The 12333-nt window shown below is 55.1% G+C and overlaps 6 protein-coding genes across 6 annotated transcripts; 2 read left to right on the forward strand and 4 right to left on the reverse strand.

The window, feature by feature from the left end:
* Positions 1 to 1347: 1347 nt before the first annotated feature.
* On the reverse strand, positions 1348 to 2519 carry COL26b_002939 (uncharacterized protein; the record flags this gene model as incomplete). The annotated part of the gene is made up of 2 exons (XM_053175845.1): positions 1348 to 2414; positions 2474 to 2519. The coding sequence occupies 2 exons, from the start codon at positions 2517 to 2519 to the stop codon at positions 1348 to 1350; spliced, it is 1113 nt and encodes a 370-aa protein (XP_053040274.1).
* Positions 2520 to 4749: 2230 nt separating this feature from the next.
* COL26b_002940 (uncharacterized protein) lies at positions 4750 to 7465 on the reverse strand (the record flags this gene model as incomplete). Its single annotated transcript, XM_053175846.1, has 2 exons — positions 4750 to 7068; positions 7121 to 7465. The coding sequence occupies 2 exons, from the start codon at positions 7463 to 7465 to the stop codon at positions 4750 to 4752; spliced, it is 2664 nt and encodes an 887-aa protein (XP_053040275.1).
* Positions 7466 to 8259: 794 nt separating this feature from the next.
* Positions 8260 to 8846, forward strand: CBP20 (Nuclear cap-binding protein subunit 2; the record flags this gene model as incomplete). The annotated part of the gene is made up of 2 exons (XM_053175847.1): positions 8260 to 8325; positions 8388 to 8846. The coding sequence occupies 2 exons, from the start codon at positions 8260 to 8262 to the stop codon at positions 8844 to 8846; spliced, it is 525 nt and encodes a 174-aa protein (XP_053040276.1).
* Positions 8847 to 9320: 474 nt separating this feature from the next.
* Positions 9321 to 9741, reverse strand: COL26b_002942 (uncharacterized protein; the record flags this gene model as incomplete). The annotated part of the gene is made up of 2 exons (XM_053175848.1): positions 9321 to 9373; positions 9462 to 9741. 2 exons carry the CDS (start codon positions 9739 to 9741, stop codon positions 9321 to 9323), a joined length of 333 nt encoding a protein of 110 aa, XP_053040277.1.
* A 532-nt stretch (positions 9742 to 10273) lies between these two features.
* Positions 10274 to 10842, forward strand: COL26b_002943 (uncharacterized protein; the record flags this gene model as incomplete). Its single annotated transcript, XM_053175849.1, has 2 exons — positions 10274 to 10458; positions 10536 to 10842. The coding sequence occupies 2 exons, from the start codon at positions 10274 to 10276 to the stop codon at positions 10840 to 10842; spliced, it is 492 nt and encodes a 163-aa protein (XP_053040278.1).
* A 448-nt stretch (positions 10843 to 11290) lies between these two features.
* On the reverse strand, positions 11291 to 11876 carry COL26b_002944 (uncharacterized protein; the record flags this gene model as incomplete). The annotated part of the gene is made up of 3 exons (XM_053175850.1): positions 11291 to 11454; positions 11510 to 11647; positions 11867 to 11876. 3 exons carry the CDS (start codon positions 11874 to 11876, stop codon positions 11291 to 11293), a joined length of 312 nt encoding a protein of 103 aa, XP_053040279.1.
* Between the last annotated feature and the right edge of the window lie 457 nt (positions 11877 to 12333).

A 12333-nucleotide genomic window follows, 5' to 3' on the forward strand; every position in this document is an offset into this window, starting at 1 on the left:
CACTAGAAATATCAGAAACATAGGCACTATACCACAGTCCAAGTAAGTGTCTTCAAATATTATGGCGCTTCGCTGACTTGACTAACTGGGTGATCGGACGGCAAATCTCACCACAAACCATGGACGTTACTATTGCACTCTTAAATTTCCTTCTTGCCGATGACCCGTAAGGTAACTCGCGAGCATTTTGAGTCTTTCTATCACCAATCCGTACCCCAGCTCCTTCGTGCCGGCCTGCATCAGACTCCCCGTCGCGACTACCAACCCTATCACCAAAATCCCCACCATCACACCGAGACATCCACAATCCTTCGCCTGTTACCTCTCCAACATCACACTGCCTACCGCTAGGATACTCAGCCAGGCAGCTTTTTCATAGTCCAGATGGCAGCACACGGGATACGGTCATCCCACCAGCAGCCCTGAAACCCCCAATGCCTTCACACCGAGTCACAGAAATCTTCACACCCAATGCGACATGCGGTTCCGAAAACTTGGATTCACTAGCGTGTGATGTGTGCCGTGATTCCTCGCATCTTGATTTGGTCTTGATCATATAATCCGGGATCCGAATCGGACGTTGTTCCAAAAACAAAAAAAATGAGGCGGACGATCGCTGTGGTTGGTCCGGAGAAGCCTCACCCGATCAGCGCCGATGCACGAGAGAAATGCGTTGGTCGCCTCGTCTTACTACGTCACCTCGTTAACGGATCCGTGGCCGGCCAATAGAACAACATGGATGCACGTCGACGATAACAATATTTCCACATGCGCATTGTTATTCTCATGCAGCAACATGAGGCTTTCGTGAAGAATACGAAGTTCGATGCTGAAATATTGATGAGTGATACGATAATCTACCTAACCCCCTCTTGAACCAACCCGCTTTGCAAACCAGACATGACTACCTATCCTACACATCGCGCACAAACACCGTCCTCGCCAACACCAAATGACATTTTGAGAAGTGAAGGTGATACCAGTCACGAGACGCTCTCCGTAGCCTTGCCTTATGCAACCTTGCCCATGCACCACGCCCTTTTTTTTGTAATCCGAACCAATGCAACAGACACCCTTGATAAACCCAATGCAAGGTAAGATTGTTGTAAACACAGATTCGAAGATAATTGGAGTCGATGTAGTGCCGGAGACTTTGCATTCTCCCCCTCCTGCTGTTTTTCTCATTCTCGGCCAAGGTCCGTTTCCCAGGCGTGAAGTTACGACAGTGACGGGGCTTCAAGGGAGGATCCAGCCATACAACGTCGGAACGACCGGACATGCTTTCGCGGCCGCAAACAGCCCCTGATCACGCCACACCATTCATCACACCATGGGGACCTCCCCGAGTCAATGTTGACCGTGGTGGTGCGTTGGTGGAGGAGGCGGGGGAGGTGGGACGATGCTGGCGTCGTGGTCGACTTCAATCTCGAACATGGGGATCTCGTCCGCCTTGAAGTACATGCTAAGGTCGTCGCCCGCAGAGGCAGAGATGGAGTACATGTCGTTGCCAAAGGCAACACGCCTCACCTTGGCACCGAGACCCCAAAGGCGTCCGGGTGTCATCTCCTGGGGAACAACGTTGTCAAACGACTGCCAGTTGGCGCGGACGTGGGCGAGGGCCGTCCTCTGCATTGCGCGGTGGCTGGCCTGACAGTGCTCGACGATCTTCTTCTCTCCGTGGCCTGCCCACCCGATGACGAGGCGGACGGGCTTGCCGGGCACCGACGGAGGTGGGGGAGGCGCGGAAATGGAGACAGTCCCCGGGGGTGGGGGCGCCATGGAAGGGGGACGCATTCCTGGTGGGAACCTGCCTGGGGGCGGCAGGGGAGGTGGAGGCCCTTGGCCGGGAGCGCGAGGATAGACGCGCGTGGGGGGGCCTCTCCAGCCAGGAGGTGGAGGGGGAGGCGCCGAGCTGTTGATGGGAACTGCCGGGATATAGGATGGGCGTGCAACCAGGGGAGGCGGGCGCCTTCTCGGCAAGTCCTCTTCTGAGGAGCTATCTTCCTCAGAAGAGGAAACGTGCTTCTTGGACTTTTTCTTATCCTTGCGGCGGGAAGCCTTTGTCTTCTTGCGACGGGATGATGGGATCTCATCGTCTTCGCTCTCGGACGAGACAGCAGATAGAGAAATAACCTCATCCAGTGTCGAGGCTTCGCTGTCAGAGCTATCCGAGTCGTTCTTCGTGCCGCGAGGGAATCCGAAGCCATTCAGCTCAACAAACTGGAAGACTTCCTGAGCCGACTTGGTATGGAGTGTCTCGTAGGCGTCCTCGAGGTCGCGGCCTGTTGCTGAAAGAACCTCCTGGCGTTTGCCCTTGTGCACCTTCACTGCGTAGATGGTGTACGACTTGTTGGGATGGCGTGAGGTATAGATGTCGATGAAGGCACTGCGGCCGGATATCAGACGCAAGTTGTCTAAAGCAGTGTTGGCAGGTAAAATCTCGAAATTTCATTTAGCCGTGACGAAGACTTACCCATAATCTGCTCGCGCCAGGCGAGGCATAACGGGTTAGGTGCCATGGTCGTCGATTTGGGACAACGAGTTGGTGGTATTGCTTCGCGTATGTCGCTCAGAAACACTATCATATGCAAGGTGGAACCGAAAGCTGTATAGACCATGCAGGAGGAAGAGAACAAGAGGGTGTAGGTCACATCTTATACAAGCCTGCCGAAGATGCCTCCCCTTTCCATCCGTCCCATCTCAAAAGGCTGGCATGTTTTTCATAGCTGCGAACAGTAGTGGCCCATGATTCAGCCAGGGCGGATAGATGAGGCGGGCAGGTAGGTGTAGCCTGATGTGTGCAACGTTGGTCTAAGACAGGTGTGATGAATATCCTACCTTAACAGTGAGAGGCATTCCACTGTGGCCCAGTCGACGAGGAAGAAGCTGATGCGCTATGACCCATCTGGTCTTCGGCTTGGCCAATGTACGGACAACCTGCAGATAAACAGCCTGCAAGGGGAATGGGGACGAAAAAAGAAGGTATATCGCCCGGGGTTGGAAGGGCCTTGGGCTGTGACTGGACGGAAACGGGAGAGCACAATAGCTGGAGGGGGCTGAGAAGCAAGGCCAAGGCATCAGTCCAATCAGGCTCTACAGATACCCATGGTATCAGAAATTTTGCTGCATGGTCATCCTTTCTTTTTGTTGGGTCTCCAGGGCTACTGTACCCTGCATATCTTGTCTTCACGATGTAGTTTTGAAATCTGAATGCGTGTGAGTGCGAGTATGGGCACCTGGAATTGCACTTTGCGGTCGACGCGGAGCCGCATATTTGCCGAAAGGATGACCAGCCGACCACGCTTTGGATCTGGCGTCAGTATAAAAACGGTCGTCCCAGATGTCTCTGCTGGCACGAGTAACGCTGGGCAAAATTCCACACGGCAGATCCTTTCGGCAGAGCCCGAACGCAGCCCAATCTCATCGTCGTGGCAGCTCGCGAGCCTCTCGTCCATTTTCGAAAACATCGGTTCCGTCCTCGTTTCCACGAAAACCCATTTTTCGTTTTCGGTAAATGCCGAGCAGCTGTCGTCATCTTCAGGCCGCACCGCCGTGACAGCCCTGTGGAGACGATTGTCCGGATGCCTCGAGGCCCAAGTGAGACATCCCGCGCGTTGATGGTGGTGGTTACGCTCAGGTTGCGAGAGGGCAAGCGGCGTCATGACTTTTGGTACCAAAGCACTGAACTGAAGGGGAAAAAAGCCCGGCGTAACAAGAACTGAGGTAGTTGATTTTGTGACCATCTGATGTTTAGTCGGGGAAAGCTTGGTGCGAGGGTATGCCTGGTAAAGTATGGGCGATCCCGCCCTGCGACTTACAGACAGGGAAGTTGCTGCCGCTACAGCTACAAACGGCAGGGGAGGTCCGAGATGAAAGTGTCAAGAACTGACTGCGGTGCGCGTTTGGAAGACTAGAAGCGAGAAAGAAGCAAACTGCCAGACGTGCTTTGAAGGCACCGCTATGCACAACCTTTTTTTCCTCCCACGAGGACGACGGGGCCCGACCGCCACGTCTCAATCTCAATCAGTGGAACAATGCCCAAGGAAGCACTGCGTCGTTACGCTGCAGGTCGGAACTTGGTTGTGCCCTTCTACCCGTCCCGCACAGAGAGACATAGCAACGGCTGCGAATCCGGAACGACGCAACACAGTTGGGCATCAAAGTGGACGATTTTAGTGTTGGTGTGCACCCTAGCTGCAGAATGCAATATGCAGGCAAGACCGATGTCGATGTGATAGGTGAGATCAAACGAGGCGGGAGGCAAATTCGTTCAATTGGCCGACGCCTGCAGATAAGTCAGTCTAGAATCACACTGTCGATCTGACACCCGACGATCAACTCAGACATGATCCTTCCGTCAACTTCAACGACCACCAGCCAGGCTCAAGGCTACGGGCGTATCTAGCCAGCATCTCCTTGCGATTGACGATACTTAGCAACTGGGCGCCACAGCCTCGACGACAATCGTTGCCCGAGTCAGTAGGTCTTCGCTTGGAATCGACTTCAAAGTCAGGTAACGGTGCTACTGAAACGAAAGCCCATGATGCTTCACCACATGGTTCGTCGCCCTGTGCGAAGTCAAAAACTGATGGCACCTGACCCTAGTTGCTTGCCCTGTGCTTCCTGGGGCTCAACCGCGATGTGACGAACTCATGTTGCTTTGAGCACACAACCTGAGACGATGTTTAACGTAACAAACGCATGGTATCCTGTCATCCTACCTATCTATCAACCCCGCGCTACCCCATTCTATGTCTGCAGACGCTCCAACCGCGAAGTGACAGCCTCGACTAAAGCCGTCTCACGCGACAGTAGACCCATGACCTGCTGAAGCTTGGCCTTACGGATCTCTGACGGGATCTTGAGCTCCGACGCCTTTGACGGCGACTCCTGGACATCAGTGCCGTCGGCTGGCTTCTGTACCCGCTCCACCTCGGCCACCAGTTCATCTCGTAACCGCTGCACGTCCTCGAAACGTTTCTTGAGCAATCTTTGTTGCTTGGCTCTCGGACTGTCCTCTGATGATCCCAGCACGCTGGCCTCCATGCTCTTGACTTCTTCCACAAACGCTCTTTCCTTGGCGCTGAGCTCTCGAGTTGCGGCCTTGCCGACATATTTTCGGACACTCTCGAGCCTCTCATTCAACCGCTTTTGGCGATCCTGCGCGTCTGTGATGCGCCGCTCGAATCTGGCTTCGTCGCTTTCACCCTCCCCATCCTTGCCGTTGCCCGCAATCTTATCAATCTTCTCCTTGACCTCGTTGGCCTTCTGAATCTGATCACGAAGTTCATCTTGCAGAGTGCTGCAGCGGCGGAAAATCTCCGCAACGGCAGTACCAAGGCGGTAGGTATCCTCGCCCAGGATGCGATGAGCGTCTGTGAGAATTTGCAGAGTCACTGGAGACAAACGAATCTCTTGGTTTACAATTGTCTTGTGACGTGAGCTTCGAAGCCTGTTGATGAGCTCTGGGAGGTCGGATTGCTGCTCAAAAGCATGAGACGGCTGGAAGGCTGGACGAGGCTCGTAGAAATCTAAAGGTTCCATCGTGACAGGCTTCTCTTCGTACGGCGTCTCATGGCGTACAGGGGTAAAATCGTCTTCGGGTGTCTCAAAAGTCAGAGCGACCGGTTCGTACGGGGTGGCTGACAAGAGAAAGTATCCGAGATCAGGGTCGCGTATGGCGGCACTCGCGGCGAGGGGCACAGTGACATCGTTCGAGGACTGAGTGTAGAGTCGGTCCCGAATAGAGTTCTGTCCGTTGACGAGAAGGCCGAGACGGAAGTCTGAGCCTGCCTCCGACTCGCCTGAAAGCTCACCCTCAAGACGAAAGATCCAAGGAGACAGAGAGAGGAAGGTAATGCCGGCATGCGAAGTGACAAACATTGAGTACCGAGACATGACATCCGACGAGAATGTCGGCCAGGAGTCCTCCACCTTCATCTCGGTTGGTGCCATGGTGTCGACGCATTGAAAAGTCAGCAGACTGGGCAAATCGGCCGCCGACAGGAGACGTCCGAGTCTCGACTTGTTGCGTGGTGGCAGCCATTGAGCCTCGATCCCTTCCAGGTCTAGGTAGACTCGGACCTGGCCAGTCTTGGATAGCAAGCAGACGACGGACAGTGAAAGACCCTCCTGGTCCCCATCGTCAAAATCCAAGTCCTCGTCTTCGCCCATCATGAGGTCCTCCGTGTCAACCTTTTTACCGATGACCATGATATCGGTCAACGAGCTGTCGTAAAAGTCTTCGCTGTCGGGATCGGCGATAAAGTCGAAGGGGCCTTGCAGCCGCGGCACAACACCGGGCCGGGAGGGGCGCGTATAGACTTCCACCGGCTGCTCGCCCGGTGCTGTGTCGATGACTTGCGGTTCCTGAGAGTCCAAGTCACCCATCCACTCGAGCTGTTGCTGGGCAAGGAGCTTGTCGATCTCCGAGACTGCTGGATCGTCTTCCAAAGCGGCCACCTTGGAGACAATGGACACAGACAGTGACGGAATCAGAGTTGGGGGCGGCGCCCACTTCTGGGGTAGGAGAGGGCAGAGAGCGTAGACATCACCCTCCCTCATGGCTACCCAAAGGGTCATGGGACTCCATCCTCCGGATCCACGGCCAGCAAAACAGGCCGATGCGACCTGCATCTCCAGAGAGTATTGCGAGAAGCTGGCATTCGTGGCCGCAGTGGACGCCGTGAAATCTTGATCAAGTGTTGTGCCATCGACGAGCTTCTTGAGGTCGATAGACAGAGTAGGAGAGTCGAAGGACCAGCGATCGGTCATGGACAGCTCCCAAACACGGACAATGGCATCGGTGGTGACTGTGACCAAGCAGGATCCCTTGACGCCAAGCGGGTGCCAGATCGCCGAGGCGACCGACGCGCGCGAGGTGACGTGGGTAGTAGGCCCAAGTGTCCATATCTTCGGTCGCAGGGGACTAGTATCTTCGGCGGTGAGGTGGGATGAGTCGGGAACCACGCAAATGTGAACGGTGTGTGTCGTCACGATGGCGAGGTAGTCGGAGTTCGGGGAGATGACGAGCTGCCGGATGTCATCGGCGACGGGCGTCTTGATGGTCTGTCACGAGATGTTAGAGATTGATTCCAACGTCTTGGTATCCATAACCCACGCGGAAACCCTGCGCGGTGGCGGCCTCCTCGGTCGAGGGGATCGCATCCTCGAATGTTTGCGTCGACTCCTCTCGCTTGACACGGCTGCCCATGCGACGATGGCCATACTTTGTTGACCACTTCTCCTTCAGGTACGCTAAATCGCCCCATCGCAGCTCCTTGCCTACCGCGACAAAAACTTCGGTGCCTCTTCGAGCAATTGTCCGCCTTGGTCCGACAGTCTTCTTCTTTTTGGGGTACGGCGACGGCGCGCTCAGCGCCTTGGAGTCGGTTGACGGCGCAAACAAGCTGTGGCCGGGGCCATGGGACAGCCACGGAGCCGTGTAGCTCTTAACTTTGGGCATTGCGTGGCTGTTACCCTTTTGACGTGTCGGAAATATGTGTCTGCAGCTGCGCGCGATTTCGTGGGCCTTTCAGGGTCGCTGTCGAATACTGAGGTCGTCGGCCGATTTTTTCCAGACGTCTTTGATGGCTGGTTGCTGAAATGTTCCTGGACAAAAATCCAGAGAAAGTCGCGGTTGCTGCAGCGAGACCCACTTTGAGCTCCGGGCTGACCCAGCACCTCTGTTCCGGAGCTGAGCCAATCACAGTTGCGCAAGCTTAAACTTACAACACGGTAATTCGCAGTGAAGTTGAGAACATCAGCCTGATGCTGCCTAACAAGAACGACGGACGATGTCTGAAGAGCAGAGCATTTCTGTAAGTTACTTGAAGAAATTGGTTCTTTACGAAGCCTTTTACGATGAGAAGTGAAAATGAGCCAGAGGCCCCCGAAGACTATAATATTCTTACTAAAAGTTCTAAATCTCTAATCGGAAAGTGTAACAATAAACAGTTCCAGGATGTTTCAAAAGAAGTTAAGTAACGACATGGCTATACTCAACTTACTTCACCTGTGGTTGAAATCGGGAAGTAGACCTTCGTGGTCACCCATGAGGTTGCATGCACGGACCACCAGATCCAGAGCACTCGAGGACTCTCGCGCAACTGGAGCCTGCCTCAGGTACCTCACCTCGTCAAGTACCTTGATCTCAGAACCAATCTCAACCAGCAAAACTGTCGGCCAATCCTTCACATTGATCCGACCTGCGCAACACCAAACCAATTGCTATCTCCTACAACCCTACAAGCTGCAAATATGCGGTACGGCGTAAGAAACACAGTAGAGCGTCTCGATAGGCCGAGCGCATACTACCACAGCAGGGTACGCCTTCTCACTCTTCCCTTGCACCATCTCCTATGCTAACACCAGCGCTCTCTCCCCAGAACAAGCGCAGAAGGAACGACCACCGCGACGACGAGGACTCTAGGCCAGCCGAACCCGCCGAGGACCCCCTTGCCCACGCCACGACGCTCTACGTCGGCAACCTCTCCTTCTACACGACCGAGGAGCAGGTGTACGAGCTCTTCTCCAAGTGCGGCGAGATCAAGCGCCTCGTTATGGGCCTCGACCGCTTCAACAAGACCCCCTGCGGCTTCTGCTTCGTCGAGTACTACACCCACCAGGACGCCCTCGACTGCATGAAGTACATTGGCGGCACCAAGCTCGACGAGCGCGTCATCCGCACCGACCTCGACCCCGGCTTCGAGGAGGGCCGCCAGTACGGCCGCGGCAAGAGCGGCGGGCAGGTGCGCGACGAGTACCGCGAGGATTACGACGAGGGCAGAGGCGGACTTGGAAGGGCCATCCAGGACCGCGGTGGAGAATATGACGAGGGACGGTAAGACGTGGTGCTGACACGGCAAACTGTGGCGCGCATATCTCTGAGAGAGAGAGAAGGCAGAGAGGGAGGAAGAGAAGATTATAGAGATAAGAAAAGCATTGGGTTTTTTTGACATACCATATAGGCGGGTAAATATGCTTTCACGGGAACAGGATTCGGGATTCGATACCCTCAATTTGACATCATTCGGGACATGATTGGAGTTTGTGCTCGTTCTGAGCACGTGTGATTCTACATGGCTTTTGCAGCATACGCGGTTGTTCTTGAACCCACATACATGCATAATTTACAACAAGCAGCGAGAGCTCACGTCTTCGCTGTTCCCCGCGACAGAGCGTTGGCAGCAGCCAAGTGTGTAAAGGACCATATGTAAAGGACCATACAAGCGCCCGCCTTCTGTCGACGATCCTCTCTATCCCTCCCTTGACGTCCTCTCCATTCAAACAAAACATTCGGCATTCGTCTTCGTCGTCGTTTAGTATCCGGGAGGGTTCAATCTCTGAGAGACTCTCGTCCATTTGGGCAGCTCTGCAGATATCAAAAGTTAGCCATGCCACTCCCTTTGGAGACACCCCATTGCGGAACAACGAAGCAGGCTGGTTGGGAAGCAACATACTGTGAATGCCCTTGCGGTACCTCTTCTCCTTGCGGTCGAACATGGTGTACTTGTCCCTCGGCAGCATCTCCGCCTCGGTGGGCATCTCCGCCTTCCACCGCTCCACGGCGGCAACCGTCTCGCCCTGCCTCGCCAGCGCCGCGTCCACCGTGGAGACGACGTCGTCGACGGCGCGCAGACGCAGCCTGTGCCTCCTCTTCTGGAACTTGGACAGCCTCCAGGGGATCTTCCAGAGCAGACCGCCCGACAGCGGCGAGGTGATGCGGAACGCCCCGAACATGATGTGTGTATGTGTGTGTCTCCTGCCTACCACGGCGGTGACGGCGGTCTTCTGTCGGTGCTTCGCTGGCGTTCTCCGGCTACTTCACAGGTAGGCCTTTCAATCGTACGCGGTTCGCCGTGAATGAGTCGTCGTCGAGGGAGGGGGCGGGAGTCGAACAGCTCGAGGGCGTCAATTGTGCAAGCCAGACATTCGATTCTAGGAAATTTCGGAGCTCGCACCAAAAAGAGTGGGGCCAAATTGGCTGCCGCAGCGCAAGGTTCCCATTCGCGCGCGGAATTTCCCACTGGTCGCCCGCCCGTCCGCCCCGCGGGCCTACCTTAGCTGGCAGCTCTCGCCGGGTGCTCCCGTGACTTCGGTGAAGGAGCGCGAAAGGCCAGCGAGAGAGAGTATCCCGAATCGCTCGAGAACATCCTCACTCCACGACGACAAAACCCCGAATACGATCAGGCCGTCTGCTTTGCGCCGCGGGCCTAGAATATCAATTCACTCAGCGAGAGCACGGCGAGACCCACTGATGTCGCGGTGAACAATGTCGTACTACTTCGCCATCGTCGGCACGCAAGACAACCCGCTCTTCGAATATGAGTTCGGCACCTCCAAGCAGGGCGGCGACGGCCAGTCGCGCTTCAACGAGCAGATTCGCCATCTGAACCAGTTCATCCTGCACAGCAGTCTGGACATCGTGGAGGAGGTTCAGTGGGCACAGGGTCAATTGTATGTCCAGGGGTGGATGGAGGCTTTTGGTGGTGATCATGCGCCTGGCACATGCTGACGATGGAATTTCTGCCTAGATACCTCAAGGTCGTCGACAAGTTCTTCAACAACTACGTCTCCTGTTTCGTGACGGCAGGCAACGTCAAGTTCCTCCTACTCCACCAGCCATCTGCACCTTCCAGCACCGCATCTTCACGATCATCAACAGCCATCGGCGCCAACCCGACGAGTCCTGCGACGGAGGAGGCGATCAAGAACTTCTTTCAGGAGGTGTACGAGAACTGGGTTAAAGCGATAATGAGCCCATTTTACAGGCTGAACATGGAGGTGAAGAGCCCAGTGTTTAGAGCAAGAGTCGCAGCGGCAGGAAGGAAATACTTGTAATATCTAGACCAACATGGACAGAAGCACGATGCCAACGGGGATAGAGGCGAGAACACTCGGCGCAATGAGTCATCTGGGGTCCTGCAGCCTGCAGCCAGACTGAGGCACACGCAGTGGAGAACACAGGCGGCCCAGGTAGAGAAATTCTGATGTAAACAATGAGACGCGTCACGATTCATGCACAGTGGAATAGGTTTGGTATGTTCAAGTCACCATTTCGGTGTTGTTTCATTCAGACAAACGCGTCTGCCTATCGACGCCTCGAGTAGTATCATTCCCAGAGTCTCGTGTGATCCCCAACGCCTTAAATCAACGTGATGTATCCATATCCCATTACCGATGAGAAAGACCAATGAACCATCCGCACCAAGCCTTGCCAAACGGCTTTCCCGGCTGCTTGATACCAAGAAGCTGCAAAACAAAGCTGGACCGTGTCGTGATGACACGCTTAACCACCGAAACCGTACAGGGTGCGGCCCTGGCGCTTGAGAGCGTAGACAACGTCCAGGGAGGTGACGGTCTTGCGCTTGGCGTGCTCAGTGTAGGTGACGGCGTCACGGATAACACCCTCGAGGAAGGACTTGAGGACACCACGGGTCTCCTCGTAGATCACTGGAGGGGTTGTTAGATCTTGCTGTAGGTTCGGTGGAGAGCAAGGGGAACTTACTAGCGGAAATACGCTTGACACCACCACGACGAGCGAGACGGCGGATAGCGGGCTTGGTGATACCCTGGATGTTGTCACGCAAAATCTTGCGGTGACGCTTGGCGCCACCCTTTCCGAGGCCCTTGCCGCCCTTGCCGCCTGGAGAGATGGTCAGCACATTGTCCGAGATGCAATATAGTTGTGTTGATGATGCCGCTTGGTATCGACGCGACCTGAGATGCGTGGTGACGCGTCCAGGTGCGGTGGTGCATGCCGATGGGCCTCCGTAGGCACCCAACCGCGGGGTATGCCACGGCACCTAGCGGCACCGAGCACCACGACGGTAACGATGGAAAAAGGAAGCAAAAGTTTACTTACGTCCAGTCATGTTGATGAAGTTGTTTGAGGTGGATAGTTAAGTGGATGTAGTTGTGTCTCGAGGACGAGATGTTGATGACGTTGTTTGGTGATGGATACGTTGGGGTGTGTGAGAAGAGGAGTAGGAATGGGGAGAAAGAGGGGGAGAGGAATAAATAAGGCGGTGCTGCAAGTCTGGGGGACGGGTTACTGATTGTGTGGTGCGCTGAGGTGCGGTGCGTGCAGTGGCAGCAGAGGCAGGTCCGGATCAGTAGGCTAGTCCCAATTTGGACTTTGGAAAAATAGCGAAACGGTAAGGTCCCTATTTTTTGCCGCGTATTTTGCAAGTCACTTGCGGCCTGTTGCAAAGCGTTGTTTTAGCAGGCGCGTTGGGTCTTGTGTTGTCAATTGCAATGGGGGCACCCGACTTGCCCCGTGCACCGCCTTTTTTTCCGACCAGCTGGAGCAGCAGGCAGGGGTGCTCGCAG

Source organism: Colletotrichum chrysophilum (assembly GCF_026319265.1).
Source record: "Colletotrichum chrysophilum strain AFK26 chromosome Unknown scaffold_15, whole genome shotgun sequence".
Lineage (NCBI taxonomy): Eukaryota > Fungi > Ascomycota > Sordariomycetes > Glomerellales > Glomerellaceae > Colletotrichum > Colletotrichum chrysophilum.